The sequence below is a fragment of the Cucumis sativus genome, chromosome 1, assembly GCF_000004075.3.
Source record: "Cucumis sativus cultivar 9930 chromosome 1, Cucumber_9930_V3, whole genome shotgun sequence".
Lineage (NCBI taxonomy): Eukaryota > Viridiplantae > Streptophyta > Magnoliopsida > Cucurbitales > Cucurbitaceae > Cucumis > Cucumis sativus.
This window is the reverse complement of record NC_026655.2, coordinates 21,859,398-21,886,598: the sequence shown is the minus strand read 5'-3', so window position 1 is coordinate 21,886,598 and position 27,201 is coordinate 21,859,398. Positions and strand designations below refer to the sequence as shown.

The window sequence follows — 27,201 nt, the reverse complement described above, 5'->3', positions numbered from 1 at the left end:
AACGATTTTAAAAAATAATGTAGATTTTGAAATATAGGTAAAAAATAGGGTATATACAAAACTAAAAAAAAAAGTGTTTTCGGAGTCGATGACTTTCAAGTAATGGGTCTCACACCTTTCATTTTTTTTTTCTTTTTTATATATATGTTGGCCCACATTTTATTATTTTTTCTATTTATATATATTACACGTGTACCCTACCTACCCTCTTTTTCTCATATATATATATATATATATATATATATATATATATATATTAAATATAAAATTTCTAAAAGTATCTTTTTTATTAAATTAACTTATCGTTTTTCTTTTTATATATATTAAAATTTCAATTTCTTTTACAAAAAAACACATATATTAACCAAAATAATGTTATTAAAATATATATTAGAAAAATTATGGTTCCATTGTAAATTAAATTAAAAAACTTTCAATTATTTCATATTCTTGTTTTTTTCTTTTTATCATAAACATTAAATTTTTTTATTCAATAATCCATATGCATTGGGGCTTTCTATTGATGTTATTATTATTTGGAGTAAGGTTTTGACTTCCCTAAATTATTATTATTACTATTTTAATTTGTTTAATATATATTTTTAATAACATATTTGATTAATATATATGTTTTGTTTTTAAGAAATTGAAAATTGAAAAAAATATGTATAATTTTGATTAAAAAATAATTAAATTAATTAGAAAAGATAAATTCAATAAGAAAAATAATAAGTTAATTTAATAAAAAAAGATATTTTTAGAAATTTAATATTTAATAGAAAATTTTTGAAAATAGCAAATTTTACATAATATTTATAACTATAGCATGATAATCATTGATATGCTCTAATGATAAAAGACTACCAGTGATATTATTCAAAATTTTGCTATAGATTATAAATATTTTAATTTATTTTGCTATTTTTAAAAGTGTCCATTTAATATATATATAAAATAAGAAAAAGGAAATGTGTGAGACCCACTAAAATGTATATAAATAATAAAAAAATAAGAAAGTGTATAATAGAATAATATATATATATAAGGGAAAAATGAAATGTGTGAGACTCAGTGCATAGAAGTCATGGATCCTCACCTAAAAACACTTATTTTTTTCTATAGTTTTGCATCTATTTACATTATTTAAAATAAAAAAATAAGAAAGTGTTTCAAAATTTACATTATTTAAAATAAAATTTCATTTATATGTTTATATTTTCTATCAAATAAGATTTGTGGAGAAAGTTATTCGATTTAATTGATATATATTATTTAGAATCTCAAGAGCTAAACTCATCAATTAGCAAACGTGTAGACATTTAATTTTTAATTTGAAAACTGATGAAGTTGTTAGTTAATATCATCTATTTTTGGAAATATAAATATTTATGCTTACATATACCTTAGGTTTGATATAATTAATATCCATATATACCTATGAAACAAGAAATTGTTTGAAGAAAATATGAGTTTCAAATAAATTTTAATATCACATATATATGTAGTTCAATAGAGGTTTATTAAAGAGATCAATCAGATAACCATTGATTAGGTTAATACTATCTAAAAAGACATAATGAAATCAACAAGCTCTTTCAAGTTACGAGAACAAGATCCACCTTCCCTTAAACATTCTTCAATCATTCTCTTGAAATCCATTGCTCTTTCTCTCATTTTCCTTCCTTCTTCTTCCACCATCAATTTTCTAATACCCTTTTCCACTTCATTTCTTTTCAACTCATCACCTTCCAAACCCAATCCCACTCTCCAAACACAACAGATATACCTTGAGTTTCCTCTTTGATCTCCTGAATATGGCCTACATAACATTGGAACACCCAAACTCAAGCTCTCAACTGTAGAATTCCAACCACAGTGGCTCCAAAATCCACCTACAGCACTATGAGCCAACACTTCCTTCTGTGGAGCCCAATCCACAATGCACCCTCTATCTCCAACCTTCACTTGGAACTCTTCCAAAACGAATCCAATCCCATCGGAGCCTTTAATGGAGCCGGGGCGAACGACCCACAAGAACGGTTGATTGCTATTAGCCAAGCCCCAAGCCATCTCTTGAAGTTCTTGGTTTGTTAAGATGGCAATGCTGCCTAAGCTGACATAGATAACTGAGTTGGGGGCTTGTTTGTGAAGCCATGAGAGGCAAGTGGAGTCTTCACTGAGTAAACTTGAGGAGGATGAGGTTGGGGAAATCTTGTGAATTGGGCCAATTGGAAAAATAGGGACTTGGTTGCAAATTCTGGTTTTGATTTGGGTGAATTCAGATGGTTCAAGCCATGGGATTGTGTTCCAAATCACAGCTGAAGAAGTGGTGATATTGTACATTTTGAGAATTACTTCTGCCATTTTGGAGACATCTGAAGTGACCGAGAATGGCAAGTCTTTGTATCTCAAAGGATGGAGATTTGGTACCTCATCTTCCATGGATCCTGTTCAATAATAGTGAGAATTTGAGGGGATATTAATTCATAATTTTTGAGTTTTAATGAATTGATTCCCTCCTACTAATTTCTTTATACATATATGCTTGAGAACACTGTTAACATAGTGCTTTTGTTTCGAACACATTATTCTCGAATCTCATGAAATAGGCATTGAATTACATGTTGTTCGGTGGTGTTAAAAAACGTTTATGTGACATATGGAAATTTTCATGCATTCTAGGATGTCCTCACCGAAAACATCTTCAGAGTTTTAGATGTCATTCTGAACATGATTTTCTAGCTTATCCGCTGGGTCAAGTTATTTCTATCTCACTGTTTTTGCTCTAATTTAATTTCTTTTATATATTATATATGTATAACCTTAATTGTTAAGTCATATATTTTAGTTCAATTATCACTTTTTAAGCATATATCCAAATTAGTGTATATATTTTAAAAATTTTAAATTATGCAACATATTATTTTGTCGAGAAAAATAATATATATAATATAAATTGTATTAATTTTAAAAAAAAATTAAAATGGTTAAAAAGCAAAAAAAAATGTCAGAAATGGAACGGTTGATAAAATATTTACCTTAATAGAAAATTTAAATTGATTTTTTATTTCTATAAAGTATAATAGTTTATCAATTTTTTTTATTTATTTTAAAAAAACTCCTGAAAACAAATATGTAATATAAATTGAAAGAGTGTTTATTTTAAATAGGAGAATCGTTTAAAAACATGATAAAATGGTAGAAAGACACTAAATTTTTTTACCGTTTTAAAAATATTTATAAATAATTTGGTCATTTTATTACACATGAAAAAGAACTCAGTTATTTTGAATTAGTAAAGATAGATAAGTGCATTTTTGGATTATGAAAATTTGAGATATTGTTTAGAATTCATAGAAACGTATATTCCTAGATCAATTCTAACAGAAATATTCCTACAAATTAAAGCAAATATAGTAAGCATCTTCTGTCTATAATTTTGGAATCTAAAAACATTATTCTTATTATTCACATTCAAAAATAAAAATAAAAATGAAGTTTTAGCGTTTGTTATTATAGTTTAGGTTATAAACCGATCATAATATAGTTTATGTTTAGAGTGCATGCTAATATATAATAAGTTGTATTTAAAGGATAAATTATTTTAATATGAGTTTAGATTTTTCCAAAATTAAATTCAACAGTAAAAATTTAATTGCATTACAAAACTATAGACCAAAATAAAAGTTATATATATATATAATCCACACCTTGATCAAGTAGAGGAAGACGACCCTCTGCATGAAGTTGTAGAACAACCAGCCGACTAATACATGCCGCTATGCTAGTTGTTCGAAGCACCAAACTTCGAACCCCAAAACCACTAGCCACTGCCTCACAAAAGTACATGGCCTCATCGTGTATTACACACATGACATCTTCGACGATATTGGCCAAGATGTCCTCCAAGCTAGCCTTGCAATTATCATTGATGGCGAGCAACACCGAGGCCACATCCAAAGACACGAGGAGGTCATTAGGGAGTTGGTCGTTGAGGTGGACGAACGTGAAGTCTGGGTGGCGGTTAGAGTTTATGGAGTTGAAGAATGTGTGAGCAATGGTTATTGAGAAGCCATTGTGGTGTAGGTATGTTGCTAGATGAAGCATTGGGTTAATATGGCCCTGGTATGGACATGGCACCAGTAGTAAACGCCTTCGTTTTGAAATTTCCAATGTCTTCTCCATTGGGTTTTTTTATTCACATCAAGAAGAAGAAGCAGAAAAGGTTTGGGGTTTGCTATTAAGAATGGAGCTATCAAACAATACATACATACATATATATATATATTATGAGTCAGCTGGCAACCTAAACCACTAGAGGCCGGCTGTCTCGTCTTTTTGTTCTTGTTACTTTACCTGTGCTCACAAAATAATTGAATAGTACAAATATTATACTCCCTTTCATAATGGTTTTGTTTTATTAAAAAATAAGTTTATAGAAACTATTTTTACCTTCGATTGATTCTTTTATTTTGATATTTATGTTCTATTAAACCAAAATTTGAAAACAAAAAATGTAGCTTTCAAATGTTGTTTTTGTTTTGGAATTTGGTGAGAAATTCAATCATTGTATTTAAGAAAGTTTCAAATTATTCTAAAACACACAGAAAAAATAGGTTGAATTCTTTTTTTTTCTAAAAGTAAAATGGTTACTAAAAGAGGCTTAGTAATTTCTATAATTTAAAATTTTAAAATTTAATTACTATGCTTATAAGTAGTCTCAAATTTTATATCAAACTAGAGATTCCATACTGAACCAAAGGTGTGAAGAGAACGGTGGTTCTATAACAAAGGAACCTTTCACTGCGGTACTTCCTTTAGGTCTACTAACCTTATAAGAAGATTTGTGGGCATGTGAATGTTGTTTTGTTCAGCTCTGTCTTCGGTGGAATGACATTGCAAAAAGAAAGTGTTTAAAGAATAGTTTTTTGGAATAGGGATTTTATTTTGTTTTACTCTTTCTCTACTGTGAAGGATTTGGTCGGGCTGGTATTCTTTGTATTGTTGTTCTATTCTTTTTCAGAGGGTATGCAAAAAAGAAAGTAGGTTTTTTGAAGTTATCAGAGTGAAAAGTGTGGAAAGTACTCTTTGAAGATCTGCCTATCAAGTTATTTAGTAGAACTTGCACCGTGTAAGTTATTTTTTGACAATCTGATTGGTTGCTGAGTTTCTTTGATGTGGAAGTTAAAACTTCTTTAGAAGATGAATTGTACAAACGGTAGTTACGACTTGATGAAGGACGATATTTAGGGGGTGACTCTCTTGATTAACACCTTATATGAGTTGCATGATTAAGGGGGAGGATTTTGTTTAGCTAAATCAAACTTTGAAATAGTAGTGATAAAGTTCTGATTCAATAAACTGTACCACTGTTTAGTGAGAGGGTGAATATGAATATCTATGTACTAAGAATCAGATTATGATTTATGATTATCAAAGTAATAAGATCTCTGATTTCGGGTCAAGGACTTTCCAAATGTAGATGTTATGTCATCGAATTAGGTTAACAATGTTGTGTGTCACTAGTATCTTTACTTATTGTTTTCATTGTTGTTTTCTCTGTTATTAACTGTCGAGAAGATTTGTGAAGCTCCTCAAAAAAAAGGATTGCGTGTATTACTGGACTTTCCTATTCGAATTTTTTTTTTTAATTTTTGACAAGGGAGAATTTGTTGGGTATTTTTGTCAAAAAGAAATAATAAGTTTCTTTTCATTATTATTAGCGTGGTTATTTAAATAAATGATATTATTCAAAGATATTTTTTTTTCTTCTCAATAGGAATCTTTTATCTATATCTTTGCATAAAGAAGTTATCGAAGATTATCGTGATCTTTAAATAACTAAGCTATTGGCTTAGCTCAACGGACAACAGAAAATTGATTTCAAATAAGTCCTCTCTTGGAGACTTATTATTCGTGAAGGTAGTCGAATTGCCTTCTTTATAATGATATATACTGAAGTTCTACAAGTGGTTTTTACACTGCAACGGTTGACAATAAATATGAAAGAAAACTGAAATAGTTGAATTGCGGTCAATGAATTCAGGGGGCCTGAGTTTATCTTCAAAAAGATTTAAACACAAATTCAGGGGAGCTTGTCTTCGATTAAGTTTTTGTTATAACTTAAGAGTGTTGTTGCTTGTTCATTTGAATCTTAATAATATTTCTCATCTGAGCTAAACTCTTTAGGCAAAGATATAGATATATGTAGTATTTTCTGAACCGGGTTAACAAAACATTATGTGTTATTTGTTCTTTCTATTTCTTTAGCTTTTTTTGCTGTTAATTACTTTCAATATAGCTAGACAATATTATTGATCATCACGTTAATTTCAACATACTTAGTTAAAATAATAGAGGTTGATTAAGAAGATTTCAACATACTTAAGTTAAAATAATAGAGGTTCATTGAGAAGATTTCAACATACTTAAGTTAAAATAATAGAGGTTCATTAAGAAGAGAGGTTGATCTAAGAAGACATAATGAAATCAACAAGCTCTCTCAAGTTACGAGAACAGGAGCCACCTTCCCTTAAACAATCTTCAATTCTTCTCTTGAAATCCATTGCTCTTTCTCTCATTTTCCTCCCTTCTTCTTCCACCATCAATTTTCTAATACCCTTTTCCACTTCATTTCTTTTCAACTCATGACCTTCCAAAGTCAACCCCACTCTCCAAACACAACTAATATACCTTGCATTCCCTCTTTGATCTCCTGAATAAGGCTTACATAACATTGGAACACCCTCACTCAAACTCTCAAGTGTAGAATTCCAACCACAATGGCTCAAAAATCCACCTACAGCCCTATGAGCCAACACTTCCTTTTGTGGAGCCCATTCCACAATACACCCTCTATCTCCAGCCTTCTTTTGAAACTCTTCCAAAACAAATCCGATCCCATCCGAGCCTCGAACGGAGCCAGGGCGAACGACACACAAGAATGGTTGATTGCTATTAACCAACCCCCAAGCCATCTCTTGGAGTTCATGGTTTGTTAAGAGGGCAACACTGCCCAAGCTGACATAGATGACTGAGTTGGGAGGTTGTTTGTGGAGCCATGGGAGGCAAGTGTAGTCTTCATTGAGCAAACTTGAAGAAGATGAGGTTGGGGAAATCTTGTGGATTGGGCCAATTGCAAAAATAGGGATTTGGTTGCAAATATTGGCTTTGAATTTGGTGAATTCGGATGGTTCAAGAAATGGGATTGTGTTCCAAATCACACCTGAAGAAGTGGTGAGATCGTGCATTTTGTGGACTAGTTTTGTTGATTGGGAGATATCTGAAAAGGCTGAGATTGGTAAGTCTTTGTATCTCAAAGGATGGAGATTTGGTACCTCATCTTCCATGAACCCTATTAAATAATTATTGTGAGAATCAGTTTGAGAGATTATTTTATATAATTCTTTTAAATATGCAGTATATATATAGAGGTATATTAGATAAAATATACTTATCTTTTCTAGATCGAGTTCTGTTTTCACATTAGATAACATAGAGTTCTACCTATCTCAAAATCAATAGAAATAACATCTATTCAGCTTATCTTGATACAAAGTATTAAGTTTTTTCTACTTTTTATTTTGAAGTTATTTTGATCTATATGATGTTTATGATCTTTCAAATTGATTTGTTAAACTTGATAGATCAAAGTTTCAATTTTATAAAAACTTCAGAAACCGAAACTAAAGGTATAACATTGTAAAATCTTAAAATTAAATCTTGCTATGAAACAAACCAAAACAAAACTTGAACTCAAAACTCGAGAATAATTATATTTTGAAACTCATGACAAAAAAAAAAAAAAAATTAGAATCAAAATCCAGCAACTAAAAAGTAAAAAAGAGGTAAAATAATGAAAATGAACAATATACATTTCCATATACCTTGATCGAGTAGAGGAAGTCGACCCTCCGCATGAAGTTGCAAAACGACGGAGCGACCAATACACGTCGATACGCTGTTTGTTCGAAGCACCAAACTCCGAACCCCAAAACTGCTAGCCACCTCCGCACAAAAGGTCATGATCTCATCGTGTATTACACACACAACGTCTCTAAGGACAGTGGCCATGGCTTCCTCCAAGCTAGCCTTGCAATTATTGTTGACAGTGAGCAACAAGATGGCGATATCCAAAGATGCGACAAGGTCATCGGCTAGGCAGTCATTGAGGCAGATGAATGTGAACTCCGGATGACGATTAGGGTTTGGGGAATTGAAGGATGTATGAGCAATGGTTATAGAGAAGCCGTTTCTGTGTAGGTATGTTGCTAGATTAAGCATTGGGTTAATATGGCCTTGGTATGGACATGGCACAAGTAGTAAACGTCCGTGTTTTGCAACTTCTCTTGTCTTCTCCATTATTTTTCTTTCTCTTTTTCATTCACAAGAAGAAGAAGAAGAAGAAGAAGCAAAGGGGTTTTAAATAATGGAGCTTTAATTAGTGTGAAAACATTATCAGTAGTTTGCCAGCTGCTGACACAACCAAAACCCACTACTGGAGCTGTTTTGGTTTTTTGTTCTTGTTGTTATTGAACTTGCATGTGAAGGTGCTGACAAACAGATCGTGTCTTCTAGATATCATAAAAAAAACGAGGTTGAAAGAAATAACCCATGGTGTGGATAACAATTTAGTTTCTATATTTTTAGATTTGTAAGTGCAGTTTAATCGCTAAGCTTTAGTAAGCTAGCAACTAGTTAATTCAATTATACTTTTATATGATATTTGGTTTTATAAGTGAAAATTTTCATTAAAGTTAAGTATTGGTTTTTATTACATAACCACTTAGTGTTCCTATAGGTTTTATATATATTGGACTTTCCATAAATTACATTTATAAACTTAATTATATGTGTAAGATATCATATTAAATCATACCTATGATAGACCAGACCAAATCACTGTAAATAGTAAAGTCTAAAGGATTAAATATTACTCGTAAAATTTAAAGACTAAGGAATGGTTAGGATTATAAAATTAAAAGCATATAATTAGAATGAATTGTTTTTTTTTTTTTTCCTATTAAAAGTTAGGGGTTAGAAATATTTTTTAGGCTAGAAAGTGATTGTTGTAAGAAAATTAAACATGGATTGAGACTTAGTGTATTTTGTTTAAAAATAAAATTTAAAAAAACATCTACTGAGCCAATACAGTAAAAATTAAGATATCACATATTAAAATATAATTTTGATAGATATTTGATTTTATTTTCAATTCTATATATTCTTGAAACATTGTCAAAAAATTTAGGATATACTAAAAAAAAATATTTATAAATATTTAAAAAGACAATCCAAACCAAAACTTGCTATCGATATTTTTTATTAATTTTATATTACAAGAAATTGGGATTTTTTCGACGCATAAAAATTTATCGGAAAACGAAACGTTGCTAGAAGGAGGTCTCTTTCAACACACCAAGTCCAACATCAGAGGGGGTGTCTGTTCCCGATACATGATAAGGCATGCCAGGACTGCCTGGAATAATTAATTATACCATTAGATTTCCTTCGACGTCACGTTAGAAACGTTGGAAAAAATGATAATACATATTAATTATACAGTGTCGCGTCGAGTAAGGGCAAAACATTAATTGTATCGTTGGCCATCCTCCGACGCGACGACAGAGATGTTGGGAAAAAGGGTACATATTTCCGACACCATTAGTGATGTGTCAAAAATATGTTGGCCATCCTGATGTTTTTCGTGCAGCGTCGAGAGTTTTCCTTTTAATAAATCATTATGTAAAATAGAATTGAAAGAGAAAAGAGAAAGAAAACGAGAGAGAGGGAGGGAGACCAAGAAGAAGAAGAGTTCTCACCTCTTTGCCGTTCATCGCCATTTCGTTGTCATCGTCTTTCGTCGCTCATTGTCGCATATTGGTGAGTAGGTTTGTTTTATATTAGTTTTAATGTAATTTATTTTTGTTTAGACTAGAAATTATTATTTGAATTTGAAATTATGTTTTAGGAATAATATTATGTTCTAGGAGGGGTTGTAGAATCATTGAATTGAAAATTAAAGAGGGTTTAGGATTGGATTATAATTTTTAAGGAGGGGGTGTTGAATTAAAAATTAAAGAGGGGTGAATAAAAAATTAATGGAGGGGGAGTGAATTGAAAGTTAAAGAAGGGGTCGGTTGAATTGGAACTTTTAGGTAGAGAAGGGGTTAATAGAAAATTGAAGGGGTGGGAGGTTGTAGCATTTAGTTCAAATTTTATTGTTGTTTATTTTTTAACAGTTTCGTTTGTTAGAACTACTAAGAATTTGTTGTTGATTTCTTATCGCTATCCTGCAATTAGTTATGATAGTCTCTTCTTTTTAGTGCAAACTTGATTTAGAATTAATTAGATATAATAGGGTGTTTGGTTAGTCTACTCAGGCTATCATGCAGTTATGCTAGCCTTCGTAGTTTGAACTTAGCTTCAGTTAAAAGATTGGTAGGATTTAGCATAGCTTATTCATCGAGTAATTAAGTTTAGGGTTTGGGGGAATATAGGACTAATGATCAAACATATTTATGTTTTAGGTCTTTAACGATGGACAAGGGTTGGATGAAAGTTAGGAATAAGTTATTAGTTAGATTGTCAAGCTCCACATTGATGCTTACGGACGAATAAGGTGTCCATATAAGAGATGTATGAACTCAAATTGGTACTCATTAGAGGAAGTGGAGCGACATCTATTGACCATCGAAATATCCCCATCCTATACAAAATAGTTGTATCGTGGAGAGGCAGTGAACTTCCATAGAAGTATTGAAAGGTTTGATAAAAGAACCAGTAGTAACCCCTTTGATGAAGGAACTAGTAGTAACCCTTTTGATGAAAAAGATGAGATGTTTGGTATGCTTAATGATTTACAAGCTACGATTGAACAAGAACGAAAAATAGATGAAGGTTTGGAGAATGAGATGCCCTTCAATATTGGGGTAGATATAGAAGAAGAAACAGAAAACATATTTAAGGACTTATTGTATGAAGCTCGTAGTGAGTTATACCCTGATTGTTCTGAATAGTCTTCACATCTTTCAAAGAGTTCAGGGTCGACTGTTATAGACATTTCAAACATCAACCCAAAACAGGCACATGCCAACCCACCTAACATATTGGTGGGACATATGGAAGGTTGACACTTACTGTGCGATCACTACATGAGCTGTGCATTTCAGGTGAGATCTACAAATTGCAATGGTATGTGTTATTTCACTTAATTTTCTTAACGCGTGTGTACTTTTAACAAACATTTTCATGCAGGAGCAATCACAAACGAACAAGGTTGCTAGGCAGAAGCAGTCTTACAATCATGATGAAGTCGTTTTTATAATGACAGCATGATCTCGCTGAAGAATGAGGTCTGGAATTATTAAGAGAAACCCACGCTCGTAATGGACAATTTATTTCACAGGCGGATGCAAATGCGCATGTAAGTTTAAATTTGATTTTGTCTTAATTTTGTACTTATACTTCTCCGATTCATAACTTACATAAAATTTTATCTGTCGCAAAGTCAAATGCTGAAACTTCAGTCCTAGCGTACCCCAGAGGTTTCTCAGCCACTCTTTGAGGATGATATTTACGAGATCGTTTTGGGTAAGTGTCCAAGCTACTCAAAAGGTCTTGGTTGGGGACCCAGGTCCAAGTCTCATAACAGTGTTGCTAGTAGTTCTTCGACCACATGTTTGCATTCTACAACGGTCGAAGAACAAGCTAATGTAGTCTTCATTGAGAGCTTCAAGAAGCTAAACACGTGATTGAAAGGTAGAGAAGGATGTTCGAGTTGCAGTATAAACAAATGGAAGAAATGATGAAAAAGATTGATGAAATGAGTCGGCCATAGAGAGAACCGTAAGTGGAGAACTTGCTGTACTTATTTTTGAACTTTAACGTTGTTTACTTTGCAAAAGAGATAGATTATCTAAATAAAATCGTTTGATAAAAAATTGAAATTCATATAAATTAAAACAAAACAAGCTATCTTAATTAATTCTCTATACTAACAATTGAGTGGTGGAAGATCGAGAGAATCTAAATTTAGATACAGATCAATTTTCGATCGACTAGATATCTTACTCCCATAAACCAAGAACCCAATCGAATATCCGATCACCGCCTCTAGCAAAATTCCCACATTATATTACATGACCGCCAACGTAATGATGAAAGCCAACCCCACTCTAACGTAGTAAAGAGTGGTATGAACCAGGCTGGCAGTGAGGTTGCCCATGGCGGATGTGGGGAATTTAGTGTGTGAGAGCCACTCCACGATGAAGGCAAGGAGAAAAACAAAAATTAAAGCGATGACTGAGGAGAAAAAGCAACCAGGAAAGAGGATCTCTATCGTCTTTCCCCAATAAAATGTCATGTGGGTTTCCATTGTTTGATTGCAATCAAATAATGAAGTTGAAATTGTACTATCAAATAATGAATTTGAAATTGTACTATCAAATAAAGCTGTGAGTGTACTACAAATTTGCTAGTACTGAAGCTTTCTTTTTTTATTATTTCACATTTTATTTGAACACTTAAAGAATGTGTCTTATAAAATTTATGCTCGAAAGGAAATAAAACAACACTTGAGATTAAGAGTTGAGATGTAATAACATTTAAGATTAATGTTATTTCATTAAAAAAAAAAAAGTCTTGCAAGAGTCCTGCTAGCAGTTCTTCGACCACATGTTCGCATTCTACAGTGGTCGAACAAGCTAATGCAGATCTTATTAAGCAACAAAGACTCGAGCTTCAAGAAGCTAAACACGTGATTGAAGAGCAGAGAAGGATATCTAAGTTGCAGTATAAACAAATGGAAGAAATGATGAAGAATATTGGAGAAATGAGTCGAGCATAGAGAGAACCGTGAGTGGAGAACTTACGATACGTATTTTTGAACTTTAACGTTGTTTACTATGCATTATTAGTTATATTAGCATTATATATATCTAAATTTAATTTTTTGTCGTTGTAGGTGTGGACTTGTTCAATATAGTGCTCGCAGCTAAATTATTTTAATTTTCTTTTTCATGTAATTTTTTTAACAAATTTGAAACTGTGTTCTTACGACAAATGTTTATTTAATTATAATACAATTTTGATTTGGATATATTATTTACTATTTTGGTTGTTCAGTTTTTATTTAAATTAAGTCGAATTGGAATCGAATAGAAACTACAATCGAAACAAAAAATTTAAAATTTAAAAGATAATAATTAAAAAAAAACTAGAATTATTATTTCCAGCGCACAAACTGCATCAGTAAATAGGTCTTTCCGCGACACATGTAAGATGGCATCAAGGATAGATTCCACGACGTAGCGTCGGGAAACACCTTCTCCCGATGTTCACGAGGACGTTGGCAGAGTCATATAGGTTACCCCAACACATTGATGTCGTCGGTCAAATGAACGTTGGGGAAAAGTCAATCCCAACGCATCTTTGTATTGCATGGGGAATGGGTCTCCTGACACAATTTTTTCGATGTATTTCCTGAAGTTGAAGAGAACGTCAGAAAAGATGTGCCCGATGCTTTTTGTAATCATCCCGACGTCGTACTGCGTCGGGAAACTACCAAGTTCTTGTAGTGATTAAGGAGTGTCCACAAAAGTAGCAAGATTTTTTTAATGATAATAGAGTTTATTTCACTACATTTTTTAAATTGTAAAAGTAGCAAATTTAAAAGTCGATAAACCTCTAATAGCCTTATGTGGCCCTTCAATATTGGTCAAATAGTTGTTTGTTACATTAATTACTTGTCATATTTGTCATATTCGCAATATATAAAAAAAATATCATAAACTATTTTTTTCTAAATATTTTTGTGATGGGATGCAATTTCTCTAATTTTAAAATAGTAATTGAAGTTAAAATATATGAAACGTGCTTTTCATTTTAGAATAAGACAATTTGAATATTGTTAGGAAATTGGAGCCAAAACCCAAAGGCCAAATTTTAATTCTTCATCCATATCAAAACTTTTGATTGGATAAAATATGAGGTGATAGTTTTCTAGAGAATTTAATTGGCCACTAGGAGGTGGGTAAAAGAATTTCATTGGATTGATTTGGAGGTCAGATTCCTTCAATTTTCTAAAGAATAAATGATCCATTTAGAGAAATGACAAACTATTCACAATTCTTATGAATCAATTCTCTTCCAATTTCAGTAATTTTTTTTTGTTGTGTTCTATACTTTTTTACTTTCTTTTAAAAGTATTTCTCTTCATTTTTTAAATCATTCCAAAAAGTTCGATCTTCTAAAAAAAAGTAATATGTTATATTCTCAAAAATAATTAGTCTCCAAACACTAACACTAGGATGAGTAAAATTGTCTTAAGATTGTTCTCAATATCTCAACCATATCAAAGTACAAAAACACCTAAAAGAGAAAAGATTAGAAAGATGAAAGTCTAATTTTGTTTTGATTTATGAGTTTGCTTATCGTTTTTTTCGAGTTTACAAGTTATCGAGTTGCAGTTGTAGTGTGATGTGTGATGCAAATTTCTTTGCAATCTCCATTTACAGTGTTGAAAAAGGTATATATTCATTAAAACAAAAAGTTTCATAATAAGGAGACTAAGATAATTACCAAAAAGTAACGAAGATAAAGTATACTAAAAATATAAAGAGAATATAAACTTCCCCAATGTTCAATTAACATATTCATTTTTAGAAAATTATTATAGTTAAACTCTTTTATATTTATTAGTATCTCAACAAAATACTAAATATAAAATTAATTTTTTTATGAAAATAAAATTTAATTTAAGTAATTAAAATTCTTCCAACTTCAAAATTCAAAAGAGATAGATTATCTAAGTAAATTTGGTCGATAAAAAATTGAAATTCATGTAAAACAGAATAAACTAAAATTGAAATTCATATAAAACAAAACAAACTAAAATTGAAATTCATATAAAACAAGACAAACTATCTTAATTAATTCTTTATGCTAACAATTGAGTGGTGGAAGATCAAGAGAATCTAAATTTAGATTTGGATCAATTTTTGATCGATTAAATATCTTACTCCCATAAACCAAGAACCCGATCGAATATCCAGTCACTGCCGCTAGCAAAATTCCCACGTTATATGACATGACCGCCAACATAACGATGAAAGCCAACCCCACTCGAATGCCGTAAAGAATGGTCTGAACCAGGCCGGCAGTGAGGTTGTCCATGGCGGAGGTGGTGAATTTAGTGTGTGAGAGCCACTCCACGGTGAAGGCAAGGAGAAAAACAAAAATTAAAACGATGACTGAGGAGAAAAAGCTCCGACCAGGCCAACCGGGGAAGAGGATCTCTATCGTCTTTCCCCAATAAAATGTCATGTGAGTTTCCATTTTCTTTTTGGTACATTTTGTTTGGATTGCAATGAAATAATGAAGTTGAAATTGTACTATCAAATAAAGTTGTGAGTGTACTACCAATTTGCTAGTACCGAAGCTTTCTTTTTCTTGTTATTTCAAATTTTATTTCAACACTTAAAAAATGTGTTTTATAAAATTTATGCTCAAAATGAAATAAAACAGTACTTGTAATCAAGAGGTGAGATGTAATAATATTTAAGATTAATGGAAATCGGAGAGTATTAAAAAGTGGGACTAATAGACGGAACAAATATGGTAAAAATTTATATTATATTACAATAAAAAAGTGTTAAAACATGACAAATTTTATATTACAAACTGAGTCCGTCTAAACTTAAATTTTTTTTATTACTTTACATTACAATTCTATCCAATTACAGTGTCCATCAAATAATCCTAAACTTATTTTTCTTAATTAAGTCATTGCAAACATACATTATCAAAAGACTCCTAGTGATGGCACATGGATTAAATCTCACTCTTTCAAATTTAAGTTTTTCCTAATTTCACTCACTTTAATTTTTCTTGGCTTTCACCCATTTAGGTTTAGATTTAGGTTTTTTTGTTCTTTGCTTTTCTATGGTAATGGAGAATTGAGATCAACCTATGTGTGGAATAATTTTTTAAAAAGTTATATAAATGATAACAAAACAAAATATCCAAATTAAAAAAGGTATGTTTTAAAAAATTAGAACAAATTTCATTTTGGATCCAAAAATTTTGGATTGATCCTCAAATTATCTTCAAGTGATCAAATGTCTAATAAACACTCTAAGGTTCAAATATGTGGTTAGAAATATTAACAATAAGTTTATTTGTTCTTAAATACAAACTAGGAAGGAATATGTGTCATCTTTAACCAATTATTTCATATTATTCATGGTAAACATTCTTTTTTTTCTTTAAAAAATTTCAATTTTAACATTTCTTTTAATGATTTTGACAAACCATTTCTTTTATATACATCAAATTTCAATCAAGGATATTTATGAAATAACTTTGCAAAATTGGCAAAAAAAAAAAGAAAAAGAAAAAAAAAAAACAATCTTCCCTAGGTACATTTTCCTAATTTTACCATAGCAATTTAACAAATTTATCTATTAACGTTATAAAGCAAAATGTATCAAATAGATTCAAAATTACTAAATATGCTTCATTTCTTATCATAGTATATATTTACTATATTTTTTTACTTATGGCTTAAAAATATAGAGCCAAATTTTTATATAATTTTATACAACTTGATAAGCACAAATTATCAAATTTTTTTATAAAAAATCATTTAGATTTGGACAATTTAAATGATCCCCACATCTAAACTATAAAAAAAAATCTTGAAAAATAATAGTTTTAGATTTAAGTGGTCAAATTCTATCCAAATCTAAATGATCTAGAAAATATTGAAAAAAAACTCATTTAGATTTGAACCTAAATCTAGCCGGTCAAATCTAAACCAAAAATCTGGTTAGATATCATAGCCAAATATAAACGGTTATATAGCCAAATCTAAACATACCAAATATATTACATGGACGTGTTGTGATTGGATCATTTTTTGTATTTTTTATTTTGGTCATGTGAGTTTTTTCTATTTTTGAAATTATTTAGTGTAAATATTTTACCGATAAATTATATTTTTTGGAAAAAAAACCCTAAAAAAAGTGAAATATAATCATTAATTTAAAGATTTTTTAGAAAAGATATATTTTAAATGTATGAGTGTTGAATAAAATTTGTTGACAAGAATCACAAATTGTCACGTCATTTACTAAATTAATGATGAAAATACAAATAATTAAATTTGGGATTAATTAAAAAGTTAACCTATGTTCCAAATTTAAATTGAAGACATAAATTGGTCCATTCGGATGATGTCACATGTTTTCATTATGACCGTTGGATCAAGTTAATTATTTTGGTTAGATTAAATATTATTTACTTGGGTTTAGCCCATGAGTTACCAACCAGAGAACTCTACAAATAATATTACAAGGGTTGTAAATTTTTTAATTCTTTTTATATTTGCAGGGGTTGGAAATTTTTTACTTCAAAAAGTCTAAGAGAATTCTCTCAAGAGCTAGAAGATTTCCTAACTCATGAAGTCGATTGTCCTCGAAAATTGAAGTTTCTTTAGAAATACAAGCTTTCTTCCAATAACTTCAAGAACATCGCGTGTTTCGTTTCCTCAAATCAAATGTAAGCATCTAATCGAGAGAGAATCAGATGATCAAATACTAGAGATCGAACCACGTCATATCAAATCATCACAAATATAATGTCAACTTAAGTTCAACTCCACAAATCAAAATTCTCCAAAAATTTCGTGTGAAGAATTGAAAATGTTAAAAATATTTTTTAAAATTTAGAAGGGACGGGAGATTAAAATGGAACAAAACCCAAATTACAAGTTATAAGATAGTATTTTAATTAAAACAATTCATACCTTTTAAATATCACATTTGAGAGTAAATTGCAACTTGTCTACCATGTGAATATATTTTTGTATCTTTTTCGAAACTAAAAGCACACGTGTGAAAATTCAAACTTGTGTTGATATTTTACCTTAATCAATTGAGTTATATATACAAAGCTACTAATTTCTTTTTAATGACTAAACTTCTTGTAATTTATGATGGGTGTAATTTAGCCTCATCAAAACAGGCCCAAAGCCCAAACACAAGCCCAATCTTAGTCCACCCAATATACTTATCATCTAAACATTATATATATTAAAAAAAAAGTAAAATTTGTAATTTTTTAAAAAAAATATACATAGTATATTGTAGTGTAGTAAACATAAACTAAAAAAAAAAAAAAAGTTAAAAACTAATTTAAAAAATTAAGACAAAATTTTATTAAATTTTAATAACATTTTACTAGAAAAAAAATTGTCTAACATATACACACATAAAAATATATTTAAATAATTAAATCATAAATATTCAACAAACCATCTAAGTGCCCAACATAAATGTCTTATTCATGATAAGAGTGAGATGTAATTAAAGTCGAGGACCTTTATTCTTTCTTTGCCATTTTAGTTTGGATGTACGAGGGACACATGCACCCTCATACATCGAGATACATTACTTATTTGAATTTGTCACTTTATTACTAGACATAAGGTTTGGATAGTTGCTTAGTATGATGTGAGAATAAGGTTTGCACGCCGTATGAAGTTTTTCTTTATTGCTAGTGTGATTTTTTTTTTATGTTTTTAGAACTTATTTATTAAAAATTATTTGGTAGTGTGTAAAATGAATCATTAATCAACTATTTGAATTCAAACAAACTAAAAAATTAACCTAATAGCTTATAGGTTAAAAGAATTCATAATTAAATGGCATAACTTTTAGGATTTAGGATTTAGAGGTAAATTACTTATTTGCCATTTACAAATTATAATTAAAAGCTTAAATTAGTAAACTATTTAATTTTCTTTTATTTTTCAATTATTGTATACAAAATTTTAAATGCATTCATTCTATATATTTAGATTTGGAATGAATTTAAAAATCTTTTACATTACTTATAGTTTTCAAGGTGTTAAAGCTATACTCAAGTGAAAAAAGAAAAGCTTGATTAACCACAAGTTTTTTGGACTATGATCCCTATCATTTATTATATATCTAATTTCCTCATTTCTTTCTCTTCCCATGATAAGTTTGGAAAATATCTATTCCTAAATAATAAATAAACAACAATAATAATAAACAACGATCTTACGTGTACAAAAAAAATGGCAAAATAAATATAAGATAGAGAAAAACTAATTCAACTAACACAAAATCTATAACCTTTTTGTTTTTTTAGTTACAGTAGTCTTTATTGATCTTTTAAAAATCAAAGTTAAATTTTGGAAACTAATTTTTTAAAAATTGCTTTCAAAATAAAATTAACCCAACTTTTAAAATTTACAAAAGAAAAACGAAGAAAGAAAAACTTTGTTTAATTTCAAAGAAGAGTAGCCAAATTAAAGGTCCCACTTTGTTTATTTGACTATTATGGTTTTCTTTTTATCTTTTTCTAAATGGGACCTTTAATTTCATACTAACATTAATACTCATCTTTTGGGTCTTGTTTTGATCATAATTATAATTTTTTAAAATAATAATTTAAATTTCAATTGATATTTTTTTTTTAAAATTAAATTTACTAGACATCACCGATGGATTTAGTATAGGCTCATCAACTTTATCGTCTTTATATAATATGTATAAAAAAACTAATTAATGTATAACATTTGTAGGTAGTTTAATAGTAACTATGTTTGTTAGTCTCCTTCCAATCAGAGCTCAAGTCTTAGTTGTGTATCAAACCACTATTAGATATTATGATTATATTTTAAAAAACAAAAAGTACTTATTTTTCTTCTTTCAAAGTTTGACTAAGAATATTCAATCATTACTTAATAAAGATAAAAATAATATTCATGAATACGAAATTTAATTTTCAAGATCTAAAAACAAAACGATTATTAATGTTTTCTCTTTTTACTCGTCTTTTCTCTTCGTTGAGCTACTTCACGGTGAAAGAGAGAAAATAAAATGGTTATTAATTTTAATTCTTCTTTTAAAATCACAAACTATAACCTTTTTTTTCTTTTCATATTCCCAATATATGATATCAATCGAAGGTTAAACTATGCTAATATATGAAGATGTGTGAAAATACATGTGATATATTTTGTCCATTATGGTAGGTGAAGAAATTATTAAAATAATGTGTCACATGCACACTCTATATCAAATATAAAATAACAGTTTCTTTTAAATACAAAGAACTAAAGGCATTTGGACTATTATAAGTCATTTTTCTAAACTATAATTTGTATCTCAAATAAGATAAATTATTGTTACATACCAATGATAATAACCACGAGCTACAATAACAAATTTGAAAGAATCTCACTGAATTTTCTAGTATCATTTGTGAGTATCATATTCTCTTTGTTCACACTATAAATTTGTTATTTACTGATCGTCTATTAATATTAGTAGGTTACATCTTATATATTCTCAAAAGTATGTTGACGTAAAATATAATAGATAGAGGAGATGTGAAGCTTTTCTTTATACTCTCGTGGTATAGGAAATTGAATTTTTCATGTCCAGATGCACGACTAGTTCTCCGTCGAGTAAAAATGATCAATAGACATGCATGGTTATCGTGGTAGGGTTTATGATAACCATGACCATCTCCAATGAGATACTAAAGAAAAAGAAGTGGTTTGCTTTGATAAAGTTAAAACGTTAGGTTTTATTGGTTTGTGGGTTCGTGATTGATTTTAAAGATCTTTAACTAACGGGGGAGACTACCAAGATGCATGTAATTTCAAAATCAAAGGCTAATTAACCATTTAAACTCGAAATAAATGTTTTGAATGATTAACTTAAATTAGTTACTAATGGTGATTAATTATTTAAAATATCTCTTTGGAAAATTTTTACAAATAATTTCCTATAAATTAAAAAAAAGAAAGAGTAGGTGTCAAATGGTGAGAGGTGAACACACATGAAAAATGATAAACCGGCGGTGCACCAAATCAGGCGTTTAGTCATAGAAGTCACAATGAGTGTACGAACAAATCCATTTAATACTGAAACAGACGGCGTTCTTATCACTTATCACAAACCAATCGCCCTTCCCAATACCACACACGAGAATTTCCCGGCACCGGAGCCACCATGGACGCTGCCACCGAAGCTCACAACCATCATATGCACGGCATGACACCGCCACCGGACTCCTCCACCGCATCGCCGGAAATGATGCACCACAAGATGATGATGCACATGACCTTCTTTTGGGGAACCAACGCCGAGATTCTGTTCCATCGCTGGCCTGGCGAGCGCTCCGGCATGTACGCCTTAGCCTTAATCTTCATCTTCGTGCTTGCTTTTCTCGTCGAATGGCTTACACATTGCCGATTGATTAAGGAAGATTCGAGCCGGGCAGCGGCAGGATTGATCCGGACTCTGATGCATACGGTTAGGGTTGGATTAGCGTATTTAGTGATGCTTGCGGTGATGTCGTTCAATGTTGGAGTGCTTTTGGTAGCAATCGGTGGACATTGCTTGGGATTTTTCTTGTTTGGGAGTAAATTTTTCAAGAGATCGGAAGCGGTTTCTGGTAAATCCTCTGATCTTCCTCCTCTTAGTTGTTGATGAAGGGATAATAATGTGGAAATCTGGAATTGAAATTGAATGTTATGATAGTGTATTGAATGTTGGTGATGAATTTTTCTTGGATTGGATTAGAAACGAAATTTGTTGTTGGAATTCTTTGCAGCTTATGTCAAGTTGTAAACGGAAGAGGGGAAATGGTAAATTGGAAATGCTTTGGATTCAGATTTCAGGGATAATTCATCTTGTAATTTTTCTATCTCGCTGTTCATCGTTTTCATTTAGGATTCTTAATTTTGTAATTGTAAGCAAGAACTATGAAGATATTTAGTGGTGTTTAGGATTCATAGTCGCTATCTAAACTTAGAATTCGTGAGTGTTCATTCATATTGTCAAATTTTTCAATGATAATGTTAAAATTTTCTATTTTTGTTTTTTTTCACCTTATTTATCGTAAGTTTAGAATTTTGAATTTCATTTAAATTTTGAATAGCGATGTGTAACTACTTTTCTATTATGTAGGTTTAGATGACTTGAATTTTGATTAAATTGATTTTCCATATGTGGTTTAGGTTTAGATAGACGTCGTGAAGTTTGATTCGGTATGAAATTTAATTATTTGAAGTTTACTTTATTCTTTTTTCAATTTCTGGAATATTATTGGAATCAAAATTCTTTGATTAGTTGGGTACAAAATTGGTAACTTTTGTTTGTTTTGTTTTTTGTTTTCTATTTTTGTTAGTATCTATCACGTTATCATAATGTAAATATTGGTATTGGTATATCACACTAATGGTACACAAGAATGTCTATCTATGTTTTAGATGTTGGTATGTCATCTCTAAGCTATTTGATATAACACATAATTTGGAATTGTATCAAATATATATCATCATCAACTAGTAGTTGTATTAATTTACATGTTTAGTTAGGATTTTTTTTTTTTTTGTAAAATTTATAATTATATCAATTAACTAGAGATAAACAAATTAATTAAGAGAATTTACTACTAAAACAGGTTTGGAGTGGTTTTAAAAATAGTCAAAATGATTTTCATATAATCATTATAACGTTGGGATTATTACACCTCTAAAAGTGGTGTCTAACAATCAGAATTGGTTTTCCACTTTAAGTAAATTATTATATAGATATATCCTTCCAAACAAACTTCAACATATCTTATATCTTTTCAACGTCTTTCTAAATCAATATTATTGAGATTAAACAACAATCCATCGTAACGTACAAAAATTAGAGTCATAAAACAACATACAATGATACTCGATAGTACGAGTATCATGCATACATTACTAATAGATAATGGATACCGGATGTGATAATACTTACACATAAACCAATAGTATACACTTTATCTCTAAACAACTATAAAATCTCACTCAACTATTATAGACGCCACATCCAACTTAATTATGAGATTGATCTCGATGAAATATGTTGACTCATAAACCGTTTTATTCACATCACCATTAGCAACGTCCTTTACGACTCTTGAACTCTTGATCATTTTTATTCAAGACACCCAATGACTCCGTCACTTGACCATTCTCAGTCATTATTTAAGACATTTGATTTACTCAACACATACTATACTCAATTAAAATGCATAAGACCCTTTCACAAACCTCTAAACAATATTATTCTATATCCAACTGTCATATTATCAAGTCTCTCACAACATATCACAACGTCATTATGCATGCTTAAGCATCATGAATACAAACAGGTTGTAGAATATAGGACATTTTTACCTAAGTAACAGTTAAAATATTAATTTAACTTAGATGTATTAAGCTAAAAAATTCTATTGTTTTTTCAACTTAGAATCAATGGTTTCTTTCAAAATAAAATTCTATTCTTTTAAGTACAAATTGGAGCGAGAGATTTAAACATGACTTTGATTGAACTAATTAAACTTTTGTTCGTTTAGAATTAATAGGAGAAATCCCATTAATTTAGAATAAATAGACTAAAAAGAGGTTAATGACGTATATATTCCAAAAACTATCGTAATTCTTTTTGCATTATTCTTATAGAAATTATTACAATTGTATAAGTTTGAATTTCTTTTATACTTTAGAAGTCTAATTTCTCTATATTTATTAAACGTAAAAACTTTGTAGAATTAGATCATTTGAAAATATGAAATCAAAATTAAATCAAGCCATAAACTTCAAACGAAACCAAATCGAGGCATGCATTGGACATACTCCACATGGCCAAATTAACGAGGCTAGTAAGGACCGAGGATTAAGGTTTAGACTAACAAATTCAAATCAACGGAGTTGGAGCATGGATTATTGGACATGCCCCAAGTGAGGTGTGTGGCTGCTTTCGCCTTCAACATGTCTTATTTTTCTAGTTTTTTATCCTCTAATTTTGTTGAGTCATAATCATGTTTATGGTATAAACTTATATCCAATTTTTCTCCTTTTAAATAACCTTTCTGCTCTCACTTGAAAAATGTGGTAAGAGTCGAAAGAATGAAAAGTGATAAAAGGACGGAAGTGGAAGGAGAAAATGATAAATACTAATCTTACAAAATATAGAACCAAGTATCTTCTAAACAACTAATTAGCTAAAATATACACATATATATACACACATATACATATACATATACATATACACACATATATATCAAAGGTCAATAATAATAATAAATAGAGATTAATTATGTGTTCTTAATTAAAGAATCAAAAAGAGGGCATGAAGCATGCTATTTTATCTTCATCTTCTCATAGGTCAACCATGATATCCACTTTTGATTTAAATTTTTTATTGAAAACACTCCAGATTAGAAAAATATAATATATATGTCATTAATATTTTTAAAATAAGGGCTATATATTATGTCTCAACTTTTAACCTTCGATACATGTTAAAACCTACTTTTCTGTTTCTTCTCTGGTTAAATTCTAACATGCACGGTAAAAATCTACGTTATTAACAACTATTTATTCGATTTTGAGCCAAATTAATTTACACATGTAACCATGAGGTTAAAAAATTTAATTTACCAAATTAAAACGTTAATGTAAGGAGTAAAAGAAAGGAGTAATAAAATAAAAATATGTGTATATATTTTGTAATTTGTACTACAAATAATAAAAGAAGTACAAATTAAATACAACCAAGCATTAGTAGTACAACAATATTATCTAAATTAAAATTCAAAACTTCCATATTAAGCTATAAAATAAGTGAACTTCATTAATCATTTCTCTTAAAGTCAACAGACAAACTCAAAAGATTGCAAAATGGAACAAAAAACAACAGCAATCTTAACTCTTTGTTTTGTAATTTTTCTTTCTGTTTCTTCCAAATCCGACGCTACCAATGTTTTACTTCCCACCCACGACGGCATGCACATGGACCCCCCGCCGCCGCCGATAGCTCCGACGAGCAGAGGGTCCGGCGATGACATGCACACTCACGATATGATGTCATCGGCCATGCACATGACTTTCTTCTGGGGGAAAAACACACAAGTTTTGTTTTCCGGCTGGCTGGCCGGATCGGTCCGGCATGTATGCAGTGGCGCTGGTGTTCGTCTTTTTGCTGGCGGTGGCGGTCGAGTGGCTGTCGTGTTGGCGGATGATGACGGAGGTAGGGCCGAGAAATGTGGCGGCCGGAATCGTGCAGACGGCGGTACATGGGATAAGAATGGGGATTGCGTATTTGGTGATGCTTGCTTTGATGTCGTTCAACGGTGGTGTTTTTATCGTGGCCGTCGCCGGACATATGGTTGGGTTTTTGGTTTTTGGAAGCAGAGTTGTGAAGAAGGAGAAATCATCGGCGTACGATCAGGGAACTGTCGATCTTCCATCTAGGGTTTGCTGACTAATTATACATTTGATCATAATTTGTTACATTGTGCTTGTAAACGATTCAAGTGAACTAATTTTGGTTATTTTGGATCTAATATTCTCTTTTTTATTTGAAATATTCATAGGCGGCTTTGTTGAGTTTTCTTTTTCAAGAAAACAAATATTCATCGAATCTAAATTTGATTTATTATGTTATAGTTAAAAAGTTGTTTTTGCTTACATATTTTTGCTCATTTTTTCCTTTTTTTTCATATTTATCCTTTATTAAATTTGAAAGTAAATTTATTTGGAGAGAAAAATTAGGGACCCATTTGGTAAGGTTCTTGTTTTCATTTTTTAAGAAACAGATTAACGTTTCCTGTTTCAACTCGTTCTTAAAAAATATAAACGTTTTTCATGTTACAAGGATTGAGTGGAAAAATAGTTTCTCAATTATTTTTATTGATTTTTTTTAATTATTTCTATTGGTTTATTTTTCTTTTTTCTCAATTATTTTTATGGGTTTCTTTTTCTTTTTTTTCTCGGCTATTGTTATCTAATTTCTTTTCTTTTTTTCTCAATTATTTTTATTAGTTTTCTTTTCTTCTTTTCTCAATTATTTTTCTATTTCCTACACGTGATTTCCTTTTTTCTTTGTTTTATTTTCATCATCTTCCCCGAATAAGGTTTTCTTTTTCTTCTTTCCTAAATAACCATCATCTTCCTCTTCCTCTTATTATTTTCTCCATCTTCCTCCTCGCCTCTCATCCTCTTCCTCTACACGATGCTTTTGGATATGAGTTTTCCTCTTTGCATGGATAATTTTCGCTGTGGGGTTTTATCGGATTTGTGTTTTCATCGTGGGTCTTTGTCTTTCTTTTTGCCGTGAATTTAAGTCCTGAGTTTTCGTCTTCCTCTTTGTCGACTCTGTCCTTTGGATCTCAATCTTTATCTTAATTTCCAAATCTTAATCTCTATAAGATTACTAGAAAACATTCCTATGTAGGTTTGATACAATGAGTGGTGTAATTTTAAATGAATTGGATGTGAATAAAATAAAAAATAAATCTGGAAGAAAATAAGGAAATAAGAAACCCATATTTTCTGTTTCTGTTTCATTTTTTAAAAGAAACAAGAAGTAGAAACCATTATCAAACACATTTTTCTTCTTCTAATAAAAAAAGAAATAGAAACCATTATCAAACACATTTTTCTTCTTCTAATAAAAGAAGAAATAGGACAAGAGGTCCGGGTTCAAATTCTCATCCAGCATTTATTACCATACTTTTGTAAAAGAAAAAAAAAGAAGAAATAGGAAATCGGATAGAAAATTTATAAATTTTGAAAAAAAAAATGTTTACCTTTGAAACAAAGAGGAGAAAATGCTTAAATTTGGTGCCAAGATTAGATGAAGAAAATCATGTAAAATAAAAGGGAATGTTTTCTTAAGAAAATGAGGATTTTTATGGTTTTTTTTAAAGGGACCCAAAACTGATATAAAATATGAGATTAAAATTAAAAAAAAAACAAAAATAATAAATTCTCCGAAGCTATTTACTAATCTGTCCAATTTTGTTTAGAATTTTAACCGATGTGTGTTTTATCAAACATGGGGTTCATTGTATTATATGAATTATAGGATTAGTATCCACCTCTATTATATATATATATATAAACATTTTTTATTTTCCATAAGATGAGAAGCAGACATCATATATATTGATTTTATGTTTTATATTAATCAAATATGAAATGATTATCCTTAATTAATTAATGAATAACTATAATTATTAATAAATAATTATAATAATCGCATTTGTATGAAAATAGATTTTTATGGTTTATTAATAATAGATCAATATTTATCACCTCAATTAATCCTAACA

General features: G+C 30.1%; 3 protein-coding genes and 3 long non-coding RNA genes across 6 annotated transcripts; 3 read left to right on the top strand and 3 right to left on the bottom strand.

The window, feature by feature from the left end:
• Nucleotides 1–1,470: 1,470 nt before the first annotated feature.
• LOC101213322 (UDP-glucose iridoid glucosyltransferase) lies at nucleotides 1,471–4,310 on the bottom strand. The gene is made up of 2 exons (XM_004145277.3): nucleotides 3,711–4,310; nucleotides 1,471–2,447 (listed from the first exon to the last, which is right to left on the bottom strand). Exons 1-2 carry the CDS (start codon nucleotides 4,183–4,185, stop codon nucleotides 1,564–1,566), a joined length of 1,359 nt encoding a protein of 452 aa, XP_004145325.1. The 5' UTR covers nucleotides 4,186–4,310; the 3' UTR covers nucleotides 1,471–1,563.
• A 2,071-nt stretch (nucleotides 4,311–6,381) lies between these two features.
• On the bottom strand, nucleotides 6,382–8,426 carry LOC101213077 (UDP-glucose iridoid glucosyltransferase). Its single transcript, XM_004153523.3, has 2 exons — nucleotides 7,887–8,426; nucleotides 6,382–7,354 (listed from the first exon to the last, which is right to left on the bottom strand). Exons 1-2 carry the CDS (start codon nucleotides 8,359–8,361, stop codon nucleotides 6,471–6,473), a joined length of 1,359 nt encoding a protein of 452 aa, XP_004153571.1. The 5' UTR covers nucleotides 8,362–8,426; the 3' UTR covers nucleotides 6,382–6,470.
• Nucleotides 8,427–10,900: 2,474 nt separating this feature from the next.
• Nucleotides 10,901–13,216, top strand: LOC116403790. The gene is made up of 2 exons (XR_004216623.1): nucleotides 10,901–12,855; nucleotides 12,965–13,216. It is a non-coding gene; the product is annotated as an uncharacterized LOC116403790 (long non-coding RNA).
• On the bottom strand, nucleotides 13,161–15,158 carry LOC105435975. Its single transcript, XR_969963.2, has 2 exons — nucleotides 15,021–15,158; nucleotides 13,161–13,482 (listed from the first exon to the last, which is right to left on the bottom strand). It is a non-coding gene; the product is annotated as an uncharacterized LOC105435975 (long non-coding RNA).
• Nucleotides 15,159–15,185: 27 nt separating this feature from the next.
• On the top strand, nucleotides 15,186–17,693 carry LOC116403792. The gene is made up of 2 exons (XR_004216630.1): nucleotides 15,186–15,324; nucleotides 17,392–17,693. It is a non-coding gene; the product is annotated as an uncharacterized LOC116403792 (long non-coding RNA).
• Nucleotides 17,694–20,879: 3,186 nt separating this feature from the next.
• On the top strand, nucleotides 20,880–21,930 carry LOC101212351 (copper transporter 1). Its single transcript, XM_004145227.3, has 2 exons — nucleotides 20,880–21,495; nucleotides 21,655–21,930. The coding sequence occupies exons 1-2, from the start codon at nucleotides 21,051–21,053 to the stop codon at nucleotides 21,669–21,671; spliced, it is 462 nt and encodes a 153-aa protein (XP_004145275.1). The 5' UTR covers nucleotides 20,880–21,050; the 3' UTR covers nucleotides 21,672–21,930.
• Nucleotides 21,931–27,201: the final 5,271 nt, after the last annotated feature.